The 26,439-nt window shown below is 43.7% G+C and overlaps 1 protein-coding gene across 2 annotated transcripts in view; it reads right to left on the bottom strand.

Annotated features, from left to right (window-relative positions):
* col5a1 (procollagen, type V, alpha 1) overlaps nt 1-26,439 on the bottom strand; it is an 88,923-nt gene that overhangs the window by 61,598 nt on the left and 886 nt on the right. For both annotated transcript variants that reach the window (XM_085792846.1, XM_085792847.1), the window contains exons 2-4: nt 11,449-11,616; nt 4,311-4,524; nt 3,211-3,373 (exon numbers count right to left, since the gene is read on the bottom strand). In XM_085792846.1, coding sequence (XP_085648972.1) covers nt 3,211-3,373; nt 4,311-4,524; nt 11,449-11,616 — 545 coding nt within the window. The remainder of the gene's footprint in view (nt 1-3,210; nt 3,374-4,310; nt 4,525-11,448; nt 11,617-26,439) is intronic.

Below are 26,439 nucleotides of genomic sequence, written 5' to 3'. Positions count from 1 at the left end.
ACACAACGCAGAGGGCCAGATATGACATCGGCTACACTAGCTCGATGCTAACTTCGGCTAGCGGTAGCGGTTAGCATCCGCCGCTAACACCGTCTTCCCAGCTCACCACAACGGCATAACAACATAACACCGGAGGCTCCCGTTGTTGGTGACGGTCGGCTATCGGCCCACGGCTCCAGCGCTTCACTCAGACTGTATTTTCCTTTCCTTAGCGGTCTTGACAACTGCTGCTGTCTGGGGCAGGAGGCTACACAGTTGAGCCCGAGAGGAGGGGCCGAGTTTCAATGTTTTGTTTACAAACTGCAATGAACAAAACTCCAGACTCTACCTTTAAGTCAGTGCTGTCAAAAAAAAAAAAAAGCTTATTATTTCTTCTTTTTTTTAATTCTGTGTTTCTGAAGAGACTGACTGGACTGAGTTAATTGGCCTGTTGGTGAAATCAAATATGTTTTTTTTATGTCTTTGTGAGTGTCGGTGGTGACTGACTCTGGCAAAAGTCAACACAGGATCAGACTAAACTACAGATGGGAGGAGGGAGGGAGGCGAGAAGAGAGGAGGGGAGGGGAGACAGAGAGAGAGAGGAGTGCAGGCTGAGCATAATTTGGAAACTATGTGGCATATTTTCCATTTTCTGCACGCACTGGAGCCTGTCCTGTCTCCCAACTGGCAGACACACAGCGGGAGGGCTTTAAACATCTCTCGCAAAAAAATAGACGTCTGTTCCCACGGTAACCATCGGGCTCGTTGGCCTCGGTGTGAGTGTGCTCCGATAACTAGTTTTTTTTTTTTTACAAAATTAGTGTCCCGGACGGTATCACCTCGGCTCGACTGCCGCCAACGTTATTGTGATGAGTTAATGCTATGGAGCAATTAGCCCCTTGGCAACATCCATGAGGTGTAAAGGGGGTAGCAGGGGTAATAACTTTTAAAACATCTGTACTTACACCTCATTAAAGCCGATTATTACACTAGAAATATGAGCAGAAGCTGTGTAATATGAACCATCACAGCTCCTGAGCCACATAGCATATATATAATTACATAACAGTATCATCTATACAATCAAGATCATACAACGATCAAACTGGCCTATTATAGACCGACCTCAGTGATGTCATATTTCTGTCTTTTTGTGCGCTTTCGTCAAGCAGCAGCAGCAGCGAGGTCAAAGGTCAGCTGGCTCAGCATCAGTCACATCAGTCAGCCTCTGTTACTAATTATTATTGAGGGCCTCAGCCTCGCAGACTAATCCCCCTTTAAACAAGCACAACTCCGACGGGACAAAGACAACACTATTCCTTGTGCCTTGTGCCTCTTTCACTCTCTCTCTCTCTCTCTCTTTCAGTGTGTGTGTGTGTGTGTTTGTGTTCGGGTGTGTGTGTGTGTGTGTGTGTGTGTGTCCCTCACAGGGGTCATGTTTAAGAGCCACAAATACCCCCACACAATAGCTTGTTATAGGCACCATGCAAACTAATTCTGATTCTTCACACTGGGTTAAAAACTAAAAAAATTAATAAACAAATAAATAAAAGTCGCTGTATTGCTGTATGTTATGATGCACATCAGGTTCCTGCAGGTCTTATACTATAAATCCCCAAAAGGCTTCGTCAGATTACCATTAATCTTTCATCTCCTGCTTGCAAAGCTCTTTAAAAAAAGAAAAAAAAAGAAGAAGAAAGCAGAAAGGAAAAAGGTAAAGCCCTCATATTCTAATGATGAATGGAAAGCTGGTACTGTAACCTCTGTAAACAAAAATACTGCAATGGGATCCAGACGCTGACACCACAGACAGATATATATATATATATATATATAATATACAACCACACTTTGACTTTTTTAGCTTTCTTGCGGCATGTGAAACTTTAAAAACAGCGTCGGCAGATGTAGAAATTGGAGGAGCAAACAATTACACAGGCTCAGATTGGAAACAGAAGTATTTTTTCTACACGACATTCTTTGCGGAAGATGATCTGGCACCTTTAAATTAAATTTTTTGATTTACAGTGGTGTCGAGGAGACGTGATGTGAAGTGACTTGAATGAGTGGGTGGCAGAGGTTTGTGACAGTAAATGTGACTCTCCGCGAGCTAAATCAACACATCTAATGAGGATGTGGCCGCCCCGACACCACAATCTGCATTCTGAGGCCGACCGACATGTGCACCACAGCCACATGCAGCTGTAAAAATCAAGAATCTAATTTGCTTTTATCTAAAAAATATTTCATAATTTCTCCTGTGTGTTATTTGAGAGGTTAATCCACCAGAAGATATATTTGTGGTTCACTAAAGGATCATAAACCATCTCAGTGTCATTTAATCTCTCTCTGTCTCTCTCTCTGGAGCTCTAGTAACAACAGGTTGGTGGCAGCCAATCAGAAGAGAGAAGAATCTAAGCCTCTCTTTTGATTGGTCTACCTTTTTCTGAGGGATCCAATAAAAAAAGCAACAAAAAAAAAGCAGATTTCAAATAAAGCATTTCAGAAAGACCAAATCCTACAAGTGTTGGATGGTGGGTCCAGGTGGTGAGGGGGCGGGGCTTTGGGTGACTGCTTTGTTGTGACATCATAAAGTAACAGGAAGTCCTGATGACTGAATACAGGCTGTGTGCATTTCTCTGTGGACTGAGGCTACGATACTTTCACAGTATTAATATAGAACCTAGAGCTGCTTTATAATCATACTACACATTGACATCTACCTTTATACTGTATGGAGCTTTAACACAAACATCTACCTTTATACTGTATGGAGCTTTAACACAAACATCTACCTTTATACTGTATGGAGGTTTAACACAAACATCTACCTTTATACTGTATGGAGGTTTAACACAAACATCTACCTTTATACTGTATGGAGGTTTAACACAAACATCTACCTTTATACAGTATGGAGCTTTAATACAAACGTCTACCTTCATAATGTATGTATGGGACCTTTAAGTCAAAAAAGCCATGTCGGCCTGGTGTTTATTGCAGCCTTGAAATAGCTTATAATTGGAGATGCAAAAATGCATCCGCTGTCAAAGCTATAAATCAGTTCTCCCATCCGTCTTCCCACAATCCAGTTTGGAAGAAAATCAGAGTGAATGTGGCAAAAATGTCTCGACCTGATCCAGTCATTAAATAGAGACCAGACAACACAACAGCCATACGACAAACATATATAGAAAGATAGACTGAAGATTGTAGGAGTGCGGTTCCTACCTCAAAGACTTCTTCATCAAGTATTCTAGTTCCAAACACTATAATTCCTTTGGTATCGATGATGGGGCTGGGGCTTCGGAGCAGCTTCTGGGTGGCCTTCTTTTTACAGTCCAGAATGAGGGTGATGGTCTGCTGGTGCACACTGATGGCCACTCGATGCCACCTAAACAAAAAAAAACGAAAAAAAGGGGAGGTGAGGAAGTTCATTCACACACTTACCAGGTTACACGCCGCCCACTTAATAACAAAACTCCTAAGAGATCGGGGGGCCTCCATCCTCATTTTACTGTGACACAACAGGAGGACACTGTAATCTACGCTATGTTTAAGGGATTAAATGCACAATATCATGCACAGACTACTGGCACTAGCCACTTCTTTCTTTGCACCGTAACCTGAAAACAGGTAAATAATGTATTTTGCAATGTGTACATCCATTTGCACCACATGTATTTTTATACAAATTTATGCTTAAGATGTTATTTAAAGAGGAACTACGCAAGATTTTTTTTTTAACCTTAATTAAATAGCTTCGGAGTAATAGTGATGGTTAAATAAATGACTTATAACAGTCAGAATACAGTGAGAATGGACGCTCGCTGCCTTCAATCTAGTGTCTCTTGGCTGAAAACTAACCCTGCAAGATCACCTCAACACAAACGCGCCCCATAACCCATAATCTCTTGTTTTGTTTTTTTAACAGATTCAATTTTACAGACTCCACAAATATACAGATTGTAACGCTTATATGATATATAATGTTATCCACTTTCGCTCCATAGGTTGATTTCTCACCGACTTTGTTGTAAACAAATGCACATGGCCGAGAGGAGGGTTAGCAACACAGTGGAAAAACGACCGGACTTGCATAGTTCCCCTTTAAAGGCAACATGAATGTAAAAGAAACATAATTTAAATCATAGCGTGTATATATAGCGGTATTGCAGTAATAAAGTTGACTTTGACTCATAAAAAAATACAAAAATTAAATAGATATGCACCGATAAGGTTAAAAAATGCAGTGTAAAAGCTACACCTGCTCTAGGAGGTGCAGCTGATCGAACTCTGATCGAAGGGAGGAAAGGAAGCAGTCCACCTACTTTCCATCAGCAAGGTTGACTCCTCTGAAGAGGGGGTAGTCCTCTGGACTGGGTCGACCCGTGTGGTCCTCGTACAGGAACACGGGGGAGCGTCCCACTTCCAGGCCGAGCTGCTGGATGCCCTGCTCGTTGTACACAGACAACAGGAAGGACTGGCTGCCCTTCTTGGGCTTCACCGTGGCCAAGATGGAAAAGTCCTCCGGGAACACATCACCTGGCAGGACGGACAGAGAGAGGACAGGTTTGGATGGAGACAGAAGAACAAGTTTGGAACGGTTACCACTCGTCATCATAAGAGGAATGAAATACTACTACAGTGTTTGTCCTCGAGATGTTGTAATCGTATTATTATTTTAGGAAGACGGTGTCAAGAAGAGGGAGTAAAAAAGTTATTATAGTCAGTTATAATGGGAACAATGTTAAAAAAACAAAGATCATTTAGGTTGGCTTTGAGGAAGTGATTTGTGAAGTGCCCAAAAATGTGAGAGGATGGGATGAATCTGAAATGGATAAAGGCCGACGAGAGGAGGAGCGGAAGAAAAAGGAGAAGAAGAAGTGGGAGAATCTCCAGCTCAGCACAGGATGAGAGGAATAATGACAAAAGCATGTGATCCAGAGAGACTCCTCTCCTCTCCTCTCCTCTCCTCTCCTCCAGCTGATCGCTCCAACAGATGTCAGGACGCCCCAGCAGGACGTAAGAGAAGGAGAAGGAATTATCAATCATATATATGTATGGAAATGGAAATGGGAATGGGAATACCGATCATAATTTGGTATTTTAAAACCACATAAAAAAAAGAAAAGAAAAGCTTTAGAAACAGACGTTCTCCTCCATTTGCATGGTTCCACTGTGCAGCCTCAACTATTTCCTCCATTTTAACTTTAAGTGTGTGTGTGTGTGTGTGTGTGTTGGGGGGGTGGGGGGCACATCTGCCAGACAGACTCCCTCTTAGTGGGGTGGTGGTGGTGGTCTCAGGACTTTTTCCAGCCATCTGAGGCGACTGCTGCTCGGCTAAACGCAGAGAAAGAGAGGTCGGACTGCAACAATTGAGGCGGGCGCTGCTCGTCTGATCTTCTGGGGTTTTTTTGGGGGGGAGGGGTGGGGGGGATGACAGAAAAACAAAAAACAGAGGCAGTCTGACTACATTCAAACCGCTCTGGGGATTATGTTTAACATTAGCTTGGATTTCAGTAGCAGCAGCAGCAGCTCCCGACCGGTTCAGTATGTGCACGGCAGAAGTTTCCAGACGACCGGAAAAGAGAAAGAGAGAGAATGAGCGAGAGGGAAGGGGTTTTTGTGGCTGCGGTGGTTTTGTAGCCATCAAACCCCCTTTAACTCTGCTATAGGAGACGGGCTGGAAAATGCGAAATTGGAGCGACCTGTGTTTAAGGTGGCCAATCAGAGGCCGCGGAGGAAGAAGACGCCTCGGAGGGAATGTGGTGTGGAAACCTGAGGTTAGGACGGAGCGTGGCGAGAGGGGGGGAGATAGTGGAAAAGAAACTTTCTCCTTCTCCTTCTTCTCCTTCTTTACCCAGTCAGCATCTGGGCGTCTGTCTGCCTTCCTGCCCCGGTCTTCCTATCCTGCCCTCCTTCTCCATCGTTCCTTCATTAATGCCAGCAGTGCACCGAATCACATCATGCGGAGAGCACATGCCTTGGCAGCGTGCGCTCCCTCAGGAATTCAGCTTGGCATCATATGAGAAAACATTGGCTTTAATTTGACAGATGCATCGTCGACGGGACGACAGGAGAGAAGCAGGAGAGACAGAACATGAGAGAGGAGACGAGAGAGGAGAGACGGATGAGACGGACAACTCTTCAGAAAACCCTTTTTCTTCTTGTACGGAAGAGAGTTTGATGAGGAAGACAGACACACGGAGGCTTTGGCGGAGCAGAATATGAAAAGAAGTGTAACTGTAGAGGAGAAAAAGAAAAAGAAAGCAGATGATGAGGCAGCATTTGTCACTGTGTGGGAGAAACAGTGACTCAGCGCTGCATGGCTCGGGAGGGAGGGACAGGCTGTTTGTGTGCAGGTCAAAGGTCAGGTGAGGGCCAAAAGGGAAGAAGAGGAGGAAGAAGGAGAAGGGGAGCAAGAAGTGGTGAGTGAGGACGAGTGAGAACGGCTGAAAGTACTGTTTTTGAAATCGGAACCAAAATTAAACCGTGTCTGACTCTTTAAGTGGCGTTTACACAGCGGAGGGTTCTCATTTGTGGATTCATGTTTATGCACAGTCGCCCCCCCACCCCCCCGAAATGAGACGCCCTGATGAGAGAGCATCATCCACATCCTGAGGCTGAGGGAGGAGGAGGAGGAGGAGGAGGAGGGAGGAGGGAAGGAAGGAGGTATGAATGAAGGACGGAGGTGAACAGAAAGTGAAAATTGAAGAAGACAGATGAAGAGGAGGAGGGAGGGGAAAGAAGAAACAAGCACCTTTCCTTATAACTAAGTGGGAGAGGGGGAGAGGAGGGAAGGAGGGGGTGAGGAGGGAGAGAGAGGGAGGAAGGAGGGAGGGAGGGAGGGAGGGAAGGGTCGTCAAGAAAAGCTCGGGTTTCTCTGGAATGTGTCTCTCAAACTGCTACTTCAGGCCACCAGATGAGAGATAACTCATTCCTCATTTAGTGTGTGTCTGTGTGTGTCTGTGTGTGTCTGTGTGTGTGTGTGTGTGTGTGTGTGTGTGTGTGTGTGTGTGTGTGTGTGTGTGTGGACATCATGGTGGGAATGGAAAGGGGCGGCGGTGCCAGAAGTCCTGGGACTTTTTACCCTGGCAGCCAGCACCACCAGCACCAGCTCCAGCACCACCATCACTATCAGACTGGGAAAGTCAAGAGACGAGTCCAGACGTCTGCAACAATCCGGCCAATCAGACACAGACAGACAGACCTTCATTTTCCTCCAGCTTGTAAAAAAAAAACTATTAAAAGAAGAAGAAAAAGCCTACTTTAAAAATATCACTGGGTTTGATTAGATAAAGCTCGATACGGCCAGCGAGTCAGAGCTGATAGTGAGGAGAGACGGGCAGCCACAGCCACCCACACTGCTCCATAGAGAACACATGAAAGGTATGAAGACGGAGGGGAGGGGAAGGGGAGGGGGGGGTGGTCCTCCGCAGCGTCTGTCAGTGTGCATACAGGCAGCTAAATGGGGTAGAAAGTCCTGCGTCCTGTAATTGGTCATTCAGTCATCGCTGTGTCCAACTCCCTCCTCCTCCTCCTCCTCCTCCTCCTCCTCCTGTATTAAGACGAGCAGCATTCCTGCAGGATTGCGCATTTTTCTGCAGAGGAGCGTTTACCTGTACCGATGGACAAAAGGTGGTGGAGAGGAAGATGGATGTGGTGGGGGGGTAGGTGGAACAACCTGAGTGTAAATGGATCTAATGGAGAGGAGGGACCTGGAGTTGAGTCTAAACATGTTTTTGAGGTTTTTTTTGTATTTCACTTTGATTATGTGCAGAGAAAAAGTGCATTTTTCTTTTGCACAAGACTTATTTTGTGTCTTCAAACCTTCTGGGTTTGACATAGAAATTAAGTCCTAGCATTGATGAGAAACAATGATCCTTGAGTTTGTGGTTTTATCTCTAAGTTTTGCTCCACACAGCCCTCCCTGCAGGAAAACAAAAGTGTTTCTCCTTATTTCTATTCATTTCGTTGACTTTTTCCAGGACTTGACTGCAGAGCTGCACTGAGACACACTGTAGTGTGAATAATAAAAGTTATTTATTATTAAACAGTAAAAATGTTGCCTGCATGGGATCATTGCAAATAATACTAATATGTGTTGATCTAAACATCTGGAAAACCAGTTGATTCATCAGTTACCTGGACCTTTAAACTCCTTAAAATCAATCAATGAATCAGGTCCTATTGATATGTAATCACTTCTTCCACTCATGTCATCAAACCTCCACAGATAAGAGGGTAAACCAATGATTAATTTTAACTTTATCATAAAAAACTATGACCATAATCACAACCAAATGACTGCTTATTGGATATCGTCATATTGGAACTCATTTAATCGCTAATAAACGATCTTTTATTGTTATGCTAAAAGAAAAACAAGGGTGAATTCCTTGGTGTTGTGCATCACTAAAGTCTCTAAAGTAATAAAACCAAAATTGCAGGCTAGTCGAAATGTGTCTTCTATGCATGTGGTGTGTGTGGACTGGATTGTGTATTTTTTTCCTAACTATGTCATTCTGGAGCCATGTTAGCAAACAACAGGAACCTCTGTGCTGCGTTTACTGCCTGTGATCATAGTCTGGACATTTGAAATGTGAAGCCTCTGATTGAATGTCCAGTGGCCATCAAGGTCGATGACACGGGCCAAGTCTCCGCTATTAAGAGCAGCTGCATCCTTCTTCTACTTTAGCAGTTTTATTTTTTATGCTAACGCTGGCTACAGCCATTGTGGCAAAGAAACTTCCTCTGCATCTAAAAAAAAAAATCAAACCTCAGTGTGTTGGTTCATCATTAACTCGCCATAAGGAAAGAAGAGGAGAGACTGTTGAGACGAGGTTTACAAGTTAAAGATGGCCGCCCCGTTTCCTCTCTCCTCTCTCATTCACATAATAAAAAATATTTTTTAAAAAAAGGTAAAAGGACTCCTGTGTTTTCAGAGTCTCGGTAGTTTCACATGAATCATCCCTTCCACATGTTTGCCTAATGATCGCATGTCTGCACTCGCTCTTTTCCAACACATCATCACCATCATCATCATCACAGACAGTCTGTGGTTTACAGGGTCACGGGCCGGTGTGCGCTCACAGCTACTGTTGTGGCTTTTTATTATTATCATTGTTTCCAATATTATAGACATAACTAAAGGGGGGCTTTGTGTTTTTTTTTTTTCGTTTTTTTTTTATTATTCTATGTGTGATATTTATTTCTTCTTCCATTAGGAGGCGGGCTGCTGCTCTGCTCTGCTGCTGCTGATCATCTCTGTACCTCCGGGCTCTGGGCCAAAGTCATAACTCAGTAGCAAACTTAGTTAAAGGGAGGAGAGAGAAAAAAAAAAAGAAAAAGAGAGAGAGCTGGATAAAATGATCTCACAAGTTCAGCTGCCTTCTGGAATATATTAGCTGTACATTTTCTTAATGTTGAGGTGAGAGCGGGACCACATCACACGCTCTTATACAAGCGTTTTAAGGCCTTCGAGCCACAAGCAGCTACTTATTCTCTTTGCACCTTTAAGCGCACAGTACATGATGAACTCGCTCAGCCCCGAGTCCGTCCATCCGTCCGCCCGTCGGTTTGTTTTATGCAGACTTGTTATTTCAGCGGATGATCGGCGGTGGCATGTGTGTGTAATTATAGGACGTGTATCCAAACAGAGGCTGCGCTGTCACACAACTTCAAAGTGAGCTGGATTTGTTTGATGGGGGCACGTATACTGTAGAGCCATGACACGGATCAAAGGTCCACTAAGGCCAGTGCAACGTCTGAGAGGACGACAGTGAATGCATCGGTGTCAGAGGAGGCTTGACTCACATGATGGGAGGAGGGGTTATTATTATTTCTCCTCCTTTTTCTGCATCTTAGACCAAAACATTGTTTTCTATTTCGTGCAGAAAACAGAGAAAGAGAAGAGTGAGAAGTATAGTCACAGTCTCAGTCTTCAGAAGACGGATGAAATAGAAAGAGAAGGAAACACTGTGAAGCAGCAGCAGCAGCATAGAATGAGAAATGATAGAGGGAAAAATGATGGCGCTGGAGGGAAAATAAAGAGAGAAGGAGGGAGAGGAGGAGAGGAGATGAGAGAGAGGAAAAGTAGGAGTTGCAGCGCAGCACAGAGCAGAAACCCAAAGCCACGTCAGCACAATAGAACAAGGCAGAAGTGGAACCCCAGACCTCCCTCCCTCCCTCTCTCCCTCCACCTCCTATTTTCACTGCTTTTCCACTCTGCAGCTCCTCCTACTACATCACATATTACAGAATTAACATGCATGTATCTTTTTCGTCATTGCAACAGACAGAGGGTTAAATCTGCTGCTGAAAGTCGTCTAGACGTCTCATCTCTGACTTGTTTACAAGAGCAGTGAAACATGTAAACATACAGCTCTGTGTGTGTATGTGTGTGTTTTAGTGACGGGTAAACAGGCCAGTGTATGTATGTGTGTGTGTGAACGATGAGACACATGTAGGGGTCAGCCCATAAAAAATCCCATAAACCAAATGGTGGAGTTGACATAAATAATCAAGTTATGGGGGAGCTAATAAAGAAAAAAAAACCTGTAGCCGGAGGGAGAGTGAATGAAGGAGGAACAGGCTGAGGTGGGAAAAAATGCAAATTGCTTTGCAGCCATGTTTTAAATGTTTTACCCCCAGTTTACTGTGACTGACGTGGAGCACAGGGTCATAAAGCTGAACAGATGGCACGAGACCAGTTGTGAGTTAAGTTTAAAGATCGTTGGAAAAGCTAAAACATCTGTTGCAGGATGGAAAAAATGAAATGAAAATTTGATTTTAAAGGGATAGTTCAACATTTAGGCAAATCCCTATAGTTTTAGGAGTAGGTTCGTTACCTTTAATTGTCAGTGCAAGCTATTTTTAGAACGGCGGAGCAGAGCCGTGAGCTGCTCAGAGCTACGCTACGGAGGCTAATGGGATTTCTTGGTTTCCCTCATCAAACTCATCAAATACACAATCCAACAACTCCAAAAGGCTCTGGTGGACAAGTTGTGACCTGCACATTCACCACGCTATGAGATAATAACGGAACAGTACAAGACAGAGTTGTTTTAGAGGTAAATTCATGCAAAACCGCTGGTGCGCATTGCCTTCAAGGACAGTTTTTCATCAAGCAGTCTCTGTATTTACCGCTAAAACAACTCTGTAACGTTCTGTTATTATCTCATAGCGTGGTGAATGTGCAGGTCACAACTTGGAGTTGTTGGATTGTGTATTCCAAAAAATCCCATTAGCCTCTGTAGCGTAGCCCTGAGCAGCTCACGGCTCTGCTCCGCCATTCTAAAAATAGCTTGCACCGACAAATAAAGGTAACCAATCTACTGCTAAAACTATAGGGATTATGGCAATGGGCCAATTTGCCAAAATGTTGAACTATCCCTTTAATGGATTTTAATGAAGTGTTGAAGTGTGTGTTGTTGTTTTTTTAAACAGATAGTGTAGTGTACTCACCTGGATACAGCTGTTTGGTGGGGGCGCTGAGCTGGGCGTCTTTGGATACTCTGTAAGCCACATCGGGTCCTTGTGTTGACCTCCGATGTGAGCAGAAACCCGTCGTTTTTGTAACACCATCAGGTAAACTGTGAAAATCTAAAATCTTCAAGAGGTCTGCTGGTTCCGCTGCAGAGAGAGAGAGAAAACAAAAGAAGAAGAAGAAAAAGAAGAAAAAAGGAGGTTAGATATATAAATATTGTTTATACAGAGCATATATAGATACAGCAGCAGTCCAGCATCGTCTGCATATTAAAGAAGCCCTCATTATGGCCGATTCCCTGTATTTTCAGTCTTGTGCTGACTCAGACGCACTCGTTACTCAGCAGGAAACTTAACAGTCGCGGCTCGGGGAAGATTGTTTCTGTCATCCCCTCAACACTAAACAGAGATGTGCCCATTTATAGATCAGCCCATGATCATGGGTTGCAGCTGCAGCAGGAACCCATCCTTCCCCTCCATCCCCGACGCTAACTCCACCGCTGCCCACCCCTTTGGCCACAACCGTGCAATTAGCACACTTTCAGGCAGCTCGCCCCGGCTGTAATCAGGCCACCACAGGAGTACACTGGGTCAGGACAATGTGACACGGGGTTTGACCCTGGACCGCACAACCTCTCGCATGCCAAAACCACCCAGGACAAACAGCTGTTCCTGCAGCCAGATGCACACACACACACACACACATAAGCTGCACAATGAGACACATTAGCATCCAAAAAAAAGGAAAAAAAAGAGAAAGGACACCGGGTCGCGTCTATAGGGACAGTTTGGAGTTTTTTTTTTAAGAGCAGGACAAACAGTGAAGTGAGCAAACAAACCAAACAGAAGGATTTTATGGCACAGTTTCAGAAATAAAACAAAGACAATCGCAAACATGCTGCTGGACGCACACATACACACACACACATACACCTACAGGTACAGCAGCCCTAGTGTCAGTCATAAAGGCTGTAAAGACCACACACAACGCTCAGAGAAAACTTTCAATAGCCCCTCATCCATCCATCCATCCATCTCTCTGAGAGTGAAAAGGCTGCTGGGAAAAGAGGAAATACAACTGGGCAGAGCAAAAAAAAAAAAAAAAAAAGTGTTTGTACATTCTGCTTCGCCCGGCGACGACCTCCAGCTGGATGTGATTACACATGAGTCACGTGCAGCGTGGATCAATTAAAAAAAAAAGAAAGAAATCTACATTCTCAAACAGAGGTTTCCTTTTAAGAACACTTTGGCTGCACGTGTTGCTCCACAGCTGCACAGATGGATTGTGGGAAAAGATTTCTTTCCTCCTGATTACATGTTGCATATGTTCTAAAAAAAAAGAAAGAAAAGACAAAGACTTGACTCATGAAAGTTTGTTTAAACAAAACATGAATTACTTAAGGCTAATGAATGGAAACATCTGCCCGACGACAACTGCAGCACATCAGGAGTGATGTCATTACTCATGAAGACATAAACACACTTTATATCAGTTTATAGGATGTCTAGACCATTTCAAGGGGAGAATATGAGATGAGAGGATGATGAATGTGGAAGTTCTCATCTCATCTCCATCTATCTATCTATCTATCTATCTATCTATCTATCTATCTATCTATCTATCTATCTATCTATCATCCACTCCTTAACTCTGTCAGTGCATTTCCACCAAATGTGAGTCTGCAGAATGTGAAATGGCTTCAGGGGACAAATGAAGAGAGAGTAAAAACAGTGATCCGAGCGCCACGCACCCCGGCCCTCTGAGCAGCTTTAACAAGACGGCTCCGTCTGTCGTCAACTCGCAATGAAGAAGAGACAGACAGGGGAGTCGGCCGTCCACCAGCGCGCCAGAGAGAGCACGTCCATCATCATCCCCCCTGCATGAAGACAGAGCTTCGTTTAATGAGCTCGTCCCCCCTGAGAGAGAGAGTCGAGTCGTACGTCAAACTGTCAGATGTTAAATCTGCTAAATGTGATTCATCACAACGACAGATCAGTCACTTATCATTGGTCGACAAGCGAGGGTCACAGGCCTGATAGATACTAGGTGACATAATAATACGATAATTAGCATATTTGTGATGTCACAGTGTTGCATTTGCAGTCTGTCTCTCCTCCCTCTCTTCTCTGTCACTCACATTTACAGTGTTTCAATGCATCTGAACTAAAAATGAAGCCGGTGTCATTTACATGTTTTTATGCACTGCCCATTGGTGACCAGCAGTCACATCCAAGCTGCTGCTACACAAATCATGTTTTAATTTAACCAATCATGACATCATCCGACAAATTCCAAGATATAACTTGATGAAAAATGGTTGAGCAACCTATTGCTGCTGCTATTGTTGTCCTTCCCTGTCCACTTGTGTGTGTGTACTGTAGTTTACTGTGGGGAGCCAAAGATAAATGTCCAGTTCAGTGGACAATAAAGTTAAAGTAAACTAAACTATGGCTGTATGTCATGTATGTCAGCATAGAAAAGGCGTGTCCAACCTGTGTGTCCTTCACTGTCCTCATCAGAAAGTTTGTCCATAAAGTCGCTACATTTGTCGTCTTTGGTAGCTTAGCAACTGAGGCATTCAGGGCTCCAACAAACGTCTGAAAAGTTTGGTAAATGTTTATTATTCACACTCTGCAGCTCGGTGCACGAAAGGCACACAAGAAAAACCAGATGAAATTACATCTTTGCAGAGAACTGAAATGTTTTTTTTCACTCAATAAAACTTCAGTATAAAGTGAAGTTAACTGCCAATATTAAACCTCTATTGACTGTGAATGTAGGAATCCAGGCCCCTGAACGCCTCAGCTGTTCCTGTCAAACTGATGCTGGGATTCATCTGTAGCGATACTAATAAAACAACACTCACTCGCATTTTATATACACACACACACACACACACACATACTCTTCATTGATCAACTGCATCTGTATTTGTGTCTGAATTTCCTTAATAAGCAAAAGCGTTGGTCTGGATCTGCTCTCGGTTCACAGTCAGACACTAATACAACTACACTTAATGACACATAAATTGGCACAGACACAGTTTTTTAAGTTTTTAATTTAATTCTGACTTTTTTAACAAGGTCTGTGGTTCACAGACGGCTCAAATCTCACCGGTTTTTTTTTTTTTTCTTTTTTGGCGCTCTTTCTCTCAGACAACCACAAATGTTCCCTGTAAAATAAAAAATCCACCAAACAAACAGTCGACTCTGACACCGACTGTTGTTCGCTGTGACCTGCCAACATCCTGCAGCACTTTATCCCAGCAGCTATAGATCAATTGATCACTGACAGCTGCTCAGGAGAGAGTCCATACAAGGACAGGAATGGGCACAAACCTTCCCTACACACACAAAGACACACACACACTACGAGTGTATAAGTGATGGAGCTTTACATGAGGTCAGATTAAAGCAGAGCTGCAGTATTAAAAGTCCGTCTGTGATTCTCAGACGGTTGTAACCAATCGGCCGTTACATCCCATTTTCCATCCTTCCTCTTAACTCATCCTTGTGCAGCCTCTTCCTGCCACACACACAGTCACTCCACCGCCTTATATGGACGCGTCCTGCAGCCAGACACACTGGGCTGAGGACAGGTACACACACTCACGTCCTCAAACCTGACCTTATACAATTAAAGCTAAAAAAAAAAAAAAAGGATCCATCAGTTATACTCATATGGCTGCTAGAATATCATCTTTGTCTTCACACCACAATGTCCAAACACATCCAAATAAAAAGATATTTGACTAGTTTAAAGTACAACTGTCAATCTAGTCAAATATTTTATCGCAAATTAATCACATATTTTCTTATTTATTAAAAATCTACATCGTTAAAGGGAGATTTCTCAAGTGTACAAATAAGCTGCTTTATGCAAATGTAACTTTATTACACATGAACCAAAAACAGTGAGAATGAAAATTGGCCAGGAACCTTTAAAGGCCTCACTGCATCTGGCATTTAAAAAATCTGCCCAAGTAATAACATGACAATAAGAACTGACTCAAACTACAGGTCAGGTCAAAGGTCAATATAATATATAATGTTAATGGTGCTTTAAACATATCGTTGCATTAAGATGAATTTGCATTTACGCCTTGTTATCCTGTTAATTTACAGACGACAACGACACAAACACTGATGAATGAGTTGGAGAACTTCCACTCGTGATGCATCATCCTAACAACATGGATGTGATGACATCACAGTAATGAGCCATCTCAGGGGAAGAAGAGGAGGAGAATAGGACGAAGAAGAAGAAGAAGAGGAAGAAGAAAGTGGGGGAAGTCTGCGAGGATCATCCAATCGATGCTAACCGTGTCACGACCCCTGTTGGCGAGTGTTGCTTTTGCTAATCCACACTGACACCGACTAATCCCGTGGAGCTCAGCAGCTTTTTTTTTTTTTTTAGGTTGGGAAGGAAACAATTGTCACCCGGACCCCCCCTCCTCTCCTCTCCCCTCCCCTCCTCCATCCATCCATCCCTCTCTCTTCCACCACTTCCTCATTTCCGTTTCCAGTGTTATTATTACTCCATTTTCTTTCCATTCAAGGATCTCCTCTGCTCACCTGGAGGCGAGCCAGGTGGAGGGGACCAATTAGCCGCTCACAGGAAGAGAAACAACTACAAAACAATACATGGAACTAAAATAGAAAAAGAAAATTCTCCAATACAGAACTGACGAGGCGTTCAAAGACCTACAGTAAAACACAAACCTTATCACCTCCACCTCCCTCCTTCTCTCCTTCCCTCTCTCTCTCTCCCTCCCTTCCTTCCTCTTCCACATTTTCTCACACACCTTCATTCATTCATGTTTCTCCTCCGTCACCGGCGGGTGAACCCTGCAGCGGGAGTCCGTCCTGACCACATCCTCAGCCACAGGTATGGCTCTACGTCCCACCTTGTTACGCTGAGATGTTTACCCACTTAACACGGCGGTCCCCCCCCCCCCCCCCCAGAGACCAACACCTCTGGCACCAGACGCTAAAAATACTTGACCACACATACACATACACACACACAGACTGTTTACATGACTCGGTCTTGTGTACATTTCCCTCTTTAAACTACTTTCATGCAGTAGAACACGACACAGCAGCCGCCACGCTCACCTTAGAAGCTCAAATAAAACATCCTGGGGTTTCATACATATATTATTACCTGCATCAACACAACGTGGCACTCTTCCACAGGTAAAATGCTTTTTACAAGCACGAGCAAAGACATAACTTGTTACTTTGCTGCAAAAAAAAAAAAACCCGTGTTCAGCATTTCTAAACTGTCTGTAATGACGGATAAACTCTCAGATGCAATAAAGTATACACTTCATTTTTTATTTCCAGGCCATATGCACAGTGGAAAACTGTAAATGTGATGTAGAAATAAGTGTGAGAGAAACAAAAAGAGCTGTATCTTTGATGTGAAGTGGTGAGAGAGGAGTGTTTAAGCCTTTTATGGGTTTGTTTGTCAGACGTGGGTTGGACGAGGTTACAGCACAGTAAAGCATAATGAATTCATAAAAAAAAAAAAGTGTATATAGTAAAAGTGTGAATTACTTTTTTTTTTTTTTTTTTTTTTTTTAAGTGTGATGAAACGTGTTTTTTTTTTGTTTTTTTTTATTACAACCATCATCCCTCCCTCCTTCTACCTCCGTCTTTTCTGAACAGTAGCTCGAGTTCCAGATTCATAATCCTTCAGATTTCGGCGCGGTGCCAACCAACGCTGTGGTGGATCCCGTCCCGTTTCCCCCGTACCTACATCTATCATCCATCCATCTACCCTTCATCTCCAATAAATGCAACACACACATACACACACACACACTCTCTAACAACACTTACTGACTCTAGACGACACCATTGCATTTGGCAGGAGGAGGGGTGCCGGACCAAGTGAATTAGGGCTTTTTCATGGTGGTGTGGGGCAAGTTAGAGGGGTAGTAGTGGTGGTGAGAGGGGGGATTAACATTCTTCCCTCTTTCACTGCCCCCCCACCATCCCTCCCTCCTCCTCCTCCTCCTCCTCCTCCTCCTCTAGCCCTTCCTGAAGTGAGGCCTGACTCTCCAGGCACATGCTTGACCTGGCGCTGAGGACAAGGAGTAATTAGCAGCCATAAAGAGGGAGAGAGGACCCTCTCCTCTCTGGAAACCAGCACAGCCAAAAACAAGAATGTCCAATGAGAGACTTCCCCCTCCTAGAGCGCTTCACAAAACTCTTTGGTAACACTTTACTTGAATAGGTATTCATAAGATTGACATAAAACTGTCATAACCATGACATAACAGCTGTCATAAACATCAATGAATACTTATGACAGCTGTCGTTAAGTGTCATTTGGTAAGTTATGTCACTTTTGATGCAAAGTTGACATTATTTGAGATGTCCTTGTTATGAGAACTTGACATAATTCTTAAAGTTTGGCAATTTAGGCAAGGCAATTTTATTTGTATAGCCTGTTTTTACAAACAGTTTGTCTCAAAGGGCTTTACATGGCATCGTAACAACATCCTCTGTCCTTAGACTTAGGTCTTTATACTTTAGGTCTGCTATGACAGTTTAACTTGTCTTTATGTCAAGTTGTCAGAACAAAAACATCTCAAACAATGTCAACTTTGCATTAAAAGTGACATAACTTACCGAATGACACTTAACAGCCGTCATAAGTATTCATTGATGTTATGTCATGGTTATGACAATGTTATGTCAATCTTATGAATACCTATTCAAGTAAAGTGTTACCAAATCGTTTTTTCTATTCTATTTTATTTTATTTCACCTGGTGGTTATAAAACGTTTCACCTCAGTGTGAATGCAGCAGGTTACAATTATAGCCCTGACTCTAATTACTTAAAGTGAGACTGTGTAACTTTTAAAAAAGACATTATAGGACATTTTTCTAAATTAAAAGCAGAATTCATAAGCAATTTAAAAAAAAAAAAAGGAGATCCAGATTCAGCTGCAGCAGCATGACGGCCGCCTCACGCTGGGGGAAATGTTAGCATCACGTTGCTCTGCTGTCACTATCTGTCCTAGGCTGGCCCACTGTATTCACTGTTTCCTTCTGCATACAGTAAAACATGCAGGAGCTTCTCATCCAGACACCTGCATGTGAGCACACACACACACACACACACACACACACACACACACAACACACCCTCAAGCTTGTTAAATGTAAAGTATCTGCAACGTGGTTAAGTTTCCTTTTCTTGCTTGAAGGTGAATGTTTTATCTCATTAGAGTCTTTCAACTCCTCCTCTGAAGAAGAAGAAAGTTTATGGATGTGCACGCAGGTCTCTGTTCCAGGCGTGGCAGCCCGGGATCAAACAGCTGGAAACACATCTCTGGCACACACACACACACACACACACAAAAACTAAAGCGTTGAAGTATCCAGGCCAAGAGGAGGTGGAGGGAAATGTCCATCAACACTGACCTTAACTTGTTGCGTCTGGGCTTCATGTGACCAGAGCTGGGAATCATACTGCAGGTATTAGACTTGCTAGATTGAACACAGTGCACACACACACACACACACACACACACACACATTCTCTTATGAACGAACACACCGCTGCAACACATGAGTAAACTAATGCAAAGCACAAGCCCGGACAAGATGCGAGTTAGCGAAGGTGGCGAGCGATCACTCACACCTCCACACCTCAGCTTCATTAAACCCACTGACGACTTCACAGAGACACTTCCTGGCAGCCGAACGTCCTGCTGCAGCTCCGACAGCAGCCAGCGAGGCTCAAACTGGGGCTCAGGCTGCACAGACATGAACAACAACCTGTGGCCGGCATGAATGCTGCACGACAGCGGCTTTAAGTATCTTATATTTTAGTAAAAAGCTGCAAAATTCCAACCAAAGCGTTGGGATCAATCAAACAGAAAACCATTATGAAACATTTTGCATTGACTTTACAACACAGTCTGGCTCCCAGCATGCTAACCTTGTAGCATTTAGCCTCCTTCATGTTTGACCATCAGGCTGAATGTGGGGCAAACTCGGAGTGAAATGAGGCCTGTAGCTGAACGAGCTCACATGCCAGCATCAGTTAAGTTTTCATTTCGTCGGCCAAAACTTTAATCCAGACTTTTTCAGGACACTGACCCAGTGACCTCGGCTGAGAGCTGCACGTGAAAGCAGCAGCAGCAGCAGCAACAGGAAGGAAGAGGGAGAAATGAGAGGAGAGGAGAGGAGAGGAGAGGAGAGATCTCTCTGTTTACACCCGTAATGCCTTCCATTTCCCTGGTGACGATCGGCTCATTCTGATGTTAATCACCAGATACTTTGGCCTCCTTCAGCAAATGACAGGAAACAGAGAAATGACAGACAGAAAGCGCTGCAGAGACAGACTCATAAAAAACTAAAAGTCCTGCAGACGTCCTACTGGTCCTGCATGTTATTCACACCTTTCCCCTGCAGATGTACCGTCTCTCTCTCTCTCTCTCTGAAAGACGATCCGGGGAACAGAGAGTTTTCTCTGACCACAGCTCCTCCTGTGTACTTCAGCCGGCCGGACGCTTATGGCTTTAACAGTGGGGGTGGTGGGGTGGGGGGGAATACCAGATGGTTTACTTCACTGTCTCTGCTCTGCAGCTCACAGCGGTGAAGATAAATCAACTGTCTGACCGTCCGCCACAGACGAAGATGGAAAAACTGAGTCAAGAGATTCCACGGTGCACCTCTGGACGCTCATTTTACATTAAGGAGCTACAGGAGCGGTACTTTCCAGGCACGAGCAGCGGAACGCCGCTATCTCATCTCCTCTTCTTCGTCTCCTTCTTCTGTCTTTGTCTAACCCTCCATTAGCAACTCTATTTCCCTTCGGCCTATTTTTATCTTTTTCTGCACATTCTGTCTAGAAATCCATGATAAAAGAAAGGCCCCGCAGCACCGACATTACAAAGCCATTTCCTCTCAGCCAGCCTCACAGATAACCATTAGGCTACTGCAGCCAGCACCAAAACACAATGAAACTGAGTCTAATAAATACAAAAACAAAACAACTAAGCTTCTCTTCTCCTGTGCCTCTCAGGAATCGACCCAAGTTCGTTTTTTTCTTGCCACATAAGCAACAAGTGGGGGTAAACCTGATGCTGATGCTTTCATTGATGGATGCTGACAGCTTGAGACAAGAGTGAGTCATGCATCAAGAGCTGCAGCGTCATCTCAGGTTGCATATGGGCTTTTATTTTGACAGGAAACCACAGAGGATGGACAGCGACAGTAAAGAGGGAGTGATGAAAGATGAAAAATGGAAAAACATAAAAAAAACAAAACTGAGGTACAGTGATAATAACACAACAGGGGAACCCGGGGGAACGGGGACGTTTGCCATCTCTCCAATAATCTGCCAACCATCAGTTCATCTCCTGAGTGTCGAACTTGAGCAACATGAACATGAACCCTGTGGCTGCACAGAAGTCAGCGAGCGAATGAACTCCCTGACCCGCAGTCGGTGCTGATTTATACCCAAACCCAAATTGTCTCCATGTCTCGAGGTTGAAAACGAAATGTTTTCATCAAAAAAAGAAAACAAGTTTGGTTTGTTTTTTTGCTAATTGTGTCTCATGAGGAATCCTAATAACGGCCTGGTTGGTTTTGCCGTTTTTGATCCCTGGCAACAACTTTTTCTGGTTCTTCGTCAACCAACCACAGTCTTTTCTGCGTGTAAACACAATCATAGAGACAACAAAAGACGATACAGTCGGCTGCCAATATGTTTTTTTACTGTTGCTCCATTAACCTTAACCTCCTCATGTCTCAGCAGACAGACAGACAGACAGACAGACAGACAGACAGACAGACAGACAGACAGACAGACAGACAGACAGACAGACAGACAGACAGACAGACAGACAGACAGACTGTGGGTTGCTGCAGCACTCGTTCATCCTGGCACTGAGCCGTCTCTTCATTTGTCTGACATATTATATCCTTCAGCTCATGCACAACATGGTGTTTGTGGTCAATCTCTTGGCTTGTTGCGACAAAACCGAACGAATTAAATTGGCGTCATTACAGAATATTGTTTTCCAGTTCAGGCTCTTACTAATTTCATCACCTAATAAAAGTAAAAATAGAAAGACATCTGCCTTTGCAAAGTGGGAGTAACCGACAAACCATTGTATTTCCTCCTACCCCCACTTTTTTTTTTTGCAGGACAGGAAAAAATGCTTACACTCAGTGTTTCTGCTGCCCAGGCTGTGGCTAAGCTCCGGCTGCATGGGGAAGGGAAGAAGGGAAGGGAAGAAGGGAAGGGGGGAATGGGGTTGGAAAGGATGAGTCATACATTGCTTTCCATGCTCAATGATTATAATGCCCCATTACAGAGAAAAGCACTGTTTCCCAGCTCCAAAGCCTCGGAGCCTGCTGCAGACCAACATGGAGGAGCAGGCGGGCGCCATGATGCGTCCCGAGGTGGCACGTCCAAGTTGACGTTAAGAAAAAACTAAAGTGTTGACATGTTGAAACCCACAGCTTCCTGCCTCCATTTTGGTTCTTTTTTTTTTCTTTCTCCCTCTGTCTAGTTTCTGTCTAGTCTAGTTTCATCTTTTGTAAACACCTTTGGGAGAAAAACCATCTGCAACTGGCTGCAAATCAAGCACACTGTGTCATGAGCACAGAGAACCATTGAGCGGCACAAAACAATTATTTGACCCTTAATTAGTCTGGGGAGAGAGGGTGAGAGGGGAGGAAGAGAGAGAGAGAATATACTGTCCAGATCAGAATATGGCAAAAAATGCACAAAGGATCTCAGGGTCAAACTCATGTTCTGCATATTTTCATGTTTTTTATCTCCCGTGTTGTTGTTATCAGGCATTAAGGCTGATTTACAGAGTCCATTTTTTCCCCACAAAGCCCGGCATTTACAGGCTGAAGTGGCACATGCAGTTGCAGGGTCACTGCCTCTCTCCACAGTCCAGCTAACTCAGATTCCTTCCCCAGCGCCATGGCAATAGGCACACACACACACACACACACAAGAAGCCACTTCTTCCCACCACCACATATCTGGCCGAGGTGGACGTGACCTCAGGATGGTGATAAATGAAATAAAAAAAGAGGAAAAAATGACAGTCACATGTGTGGGTGAGAGATGACGATCAATGGGAGTGAGTGAAAACCTCCGTGGACACAAAGCAACATCTGTCTAAACTCTAGACATTGTCGGTTTGATAGGAGATCAATTCAGACAGATCTTTAACAAAACCAACTGTTCAACAGGAATAATCAGAACAATAATACACAACAAGAATCATTGTCCTTTCATTCAAGCCTCCTTCAGGGCATCCAGCTGTTGTGAGGATGTAAGGACCCGATCACCTCTATAGCCTATAAGCTTCAATAATTGGCCTCGTGAAGGAAATTTTACACACGGTGACAGAAAAGGCAAAACTGAGTCAGCCACATAAATTCCTTTGGAGAAAGACTCGTCCAGATATAAAGGAGACTGTAAATGAAAAACAGCTGTGGAGCAGCTGTATGCGACCTTTAACCTTGTCATAAAGTTGGCTCGCTCAAGACAAAAAAAAAGAGGGAAAAAAAGGACCTTTAACTGACCCTGGATGTGTGGGTACGTATGTGCGAACCTGAGGCTGCAGATGTTATTCGATTAGGAACTTTTCAGCTCCAGAGTGGTGTATTTTCTTTTTAGAAAAATGCAACAGTACTTTTTCTTCTCCTCCTTCTTCATGGTCCCCTGTTCCACCAAGAATGGGAAGAAAACATCTGGAAGACATTTTTTCTGGCTTTTTAGAGGGCTTAGCAGACAGCACAATGGAACTTATCGAATCCAGATGTGAGGGCGCTCGGAGAAACAGCGAGGCCTTCTCCTGTTTATCTCTTCAGAGCATACATAAGGATAAAACAAATATCGGCTCCTAATACGAAGCATAATTCCTGATTCATGACCGTAGTTCCTGATTCCTCAGCATCGACCCGCTCTCTCACTGCGATCATCCTCATCATCCTCTTCCTCATCACAGACTTTTGGGCTAAAATCTCGCCCTGTTTTCATTTGCACAAGGTATTCAAAGAATGTTATTTCAGTATTTCTGATGACTTAACTCCTCTGCTCGAGTAGGTTCTGGTTGTGTGTGAATGTTTGTTACAGACATTAAAAAGAAAAAAAAAAAGCTTTTGGCTAATTAACGATAATAAACCACAGCGGAAAGTAGTCAAAACAGATTTTTCTAAGACGCGTGAAAAGACTCCATTGATTGAAGGAGCGAAGAAGAAAAGAAAAATCAACTCAGCAGAAACAAGAAAGGAAACCCTGTTGGTGTATTTGGTCTGCATCAGATAAAACTACAAAACCTCCGAGGTCCCACACTGGGAGGCCAGGAGAGGGGTTTGGGGGGGGGGTCCGATTACATTTTACCTAATGATATTGAGTCAGAAGCCTGGAAATGACCATGAGCTGGAAAATCGGTGTCGAGTCGGGAAGTTTCTATTCATAAAACAATGAGAGAAAATTGTTCGACTACACAGTCGTTGTCTTTCTCTTTGACCTCCGAGGAGCAGCGGCAGGAATTCCTTTCTTCAGGCAGTGAAACTGTAAACCTGACAGCAGCGGAGATCTGAAAGTCCTGACCTTCACCTCCGATCCCTGACCCCGACCCCCTCCTCATCTCCTCTCTCATTCTTAACCCCCGACGTCTTATGGGCCTTCTGTTATTACCACTGTTCACGTTTGGTTTAAAACGGGGTTCCCTCATTAATGCCGGGGCGAGACGACCTCCCTGCAGAAACTGTGGACAGAGGATTCACTCAACTCAACTCTCCCCCAGAAAAGCTCCACTGACATTCAGTGAGCTGTTGTTTTGAGCTTTGGTTGGGGACAGTTTAGTAATTGTGCAAAAAGAAAAATGTCTGAGAATAAGCTGCAATCCTTTCTGCTTTCACTATTCACTTAAAGAGTGGCTAAAAAGCAATTTTACTCGCTTGTATTAAATGCTATTCCATAACAAAATCGTAGGCTAACAGCTACATTTCACTGCAGACCCATCAAACCTCTAGCCTACTGTACCAAATGTTTCATATGAACCAATGACTCATAATAGTGCACAATTTTTCATTTGTTCACTGTCACTGTTTCCATTTAACTCATTTCAGTCGCTAACGATTCGCTAACTCCCCATTCCAGCGCAGGCAAAGTTAGCAGCTAGCTGGTTAGCACAGCGTAGAAACATTTAGTGAGATAAGGACCCAGAGGTTTTCCTCGACAGTCAGTGGAGACCAAAAAAGAGCTGCAAGGACAACTGATAATCTCTTGGATCATAAAAACACAACTGTCTATTTGAGTGTGTAACATGCTAACATTTCAGCCACACCAACTAAACTGAACAAAGTTATTGTGGCTCATATGATCCGTGTTGCCTTTTCAGCTTGTTTTATACAACTTTATAAACTAAAAAATAACTAGATTTTACACAATTTGGAAACGTATCCATTACAGAACTAGTTACTGGACCTGAATAAGGCAAAGAAGTACAAAAGCAATGCAATAGTACTAAAAAGAGATGGAAATCTGAACATTTCAGAGGATTGTAAATCCACACAATTTCAGAAATTCTGCTCCCATATAATTAAACTGAAATATCAAATTCTACATGAAATCAACACAAAATGCACTATTGATTTGAAACTTTTCCTATATTTCTGTTATACCTGAACTTTTATGCAACCACAGAGCTCCACTTAACCACTGGTGGTGTGTCTGGGCAGGCTGCTACAAGCCCTTAGATGAATGTATATCCAGGTCCTGCCTGGGGCTAAGAGGTCATCTGGTTTGGGCCAGGATGGATCTTTTACCGATATGTGATATGCTTGTGATTCTTAACAATGAAGGGGGAGATATACGCTATAAAAATGCAATAATTTTATTATAGTCCAGGATTAATGTGATTATAACTGTATAAAAATACTTTAATCAAGTGCTATTATGCTTAATGTTTTAGGCTACCAACAAGCAACATGAATAAGTGGATAATGAGTTTACACAAAGCTTGTCATGTAGTTGGCATGTTGCTGACACTCAGTCATCAAGTCTTTTCCCATTCAACATGTGTCAAGTGTCAAGTTTCAGGAAGTGTACTGTACACCAGTCCTGTGAGGGATCAGCTACAAGCCTCTGGTGTCTCCTCTGAGTCACTTTTTTTTTAAGAGCCTGATTAAATCCAGCATCCTGGATCATCAAAACCATCTCAGGCCCCAGACTCTGTGACGTCCCAGCAGAACCCCAGGGCCAACTTCCAACTCCTCCCGTCATCAGAAATGACCCAGATCTGGAGCCAGCCGTTATACACTGACCTAAAGCTGCAGCGGATTCCTTTATATACTGACCACCAGTACGATCCATATAAGAACTGCTTTTCTTTTTTGTAGCTATATATGTTTTTTTTTAAATCCAGCATCCATGTCACATTCACACCATCAGCACAATCTTGGGGCTGAGCGGACAGTAGAAAACCACCTGTTCACCTCCCAAGTCTCGTGTCAGAGCCTCACAGCAGACGGCAGACCACCAACCATGCCTGGCAGTCTTAAGGTGCTAATAATAATACATGCAGGCCGGACCCCAGCCCTGCATGACCCCCTCAGCACCTATATGGGACACAACAGTCCCATAACAGGAGAGTCGAGAGACGATGATAGGAGGAACTTCTGTCCAAGTCACACACAAAAGAACCCACACCGTTTACTGGGTTATATAAGTGTAACAGTGGATTTTTATTTTTCCTTACAGAAGCCAATTAACTAGAATATGAGCTCGTTTGCATTGAGAGTTCTCAGTGCAACTTCTTCACAGACTATGTGTCCTGATCTGGATGTCGGAGTCCTTAAAGCAGCTCCACCCTGCCACTTCAGACAAGCTGCAGCCCCTCCCTCTGTGAAACTTATGCTCATCCCTCTCATCAGTTGAAAAAAAAAGAAAGGATAGAAAGGAAAAA

This window comes from Trachurus japonicus, chromosome 12 (assembly GCF_045865225.1).
Source record: "Trachurus japonicus isolate A0001 chromosome 12, Traja_1.0".
In the NCBI taxonomy this organism is placed as follows: domain Eukaryota; kingdom Metazoa; phylum Chordata; class Actinopteri; order Carangiformes; family Carangidae; genus Trachurus; species Trachurus japonicus.
Note: the sequence above shows the minus strand (reverse complement) of the source record. Positions and strands in the feature narration are given on the sequence as shown.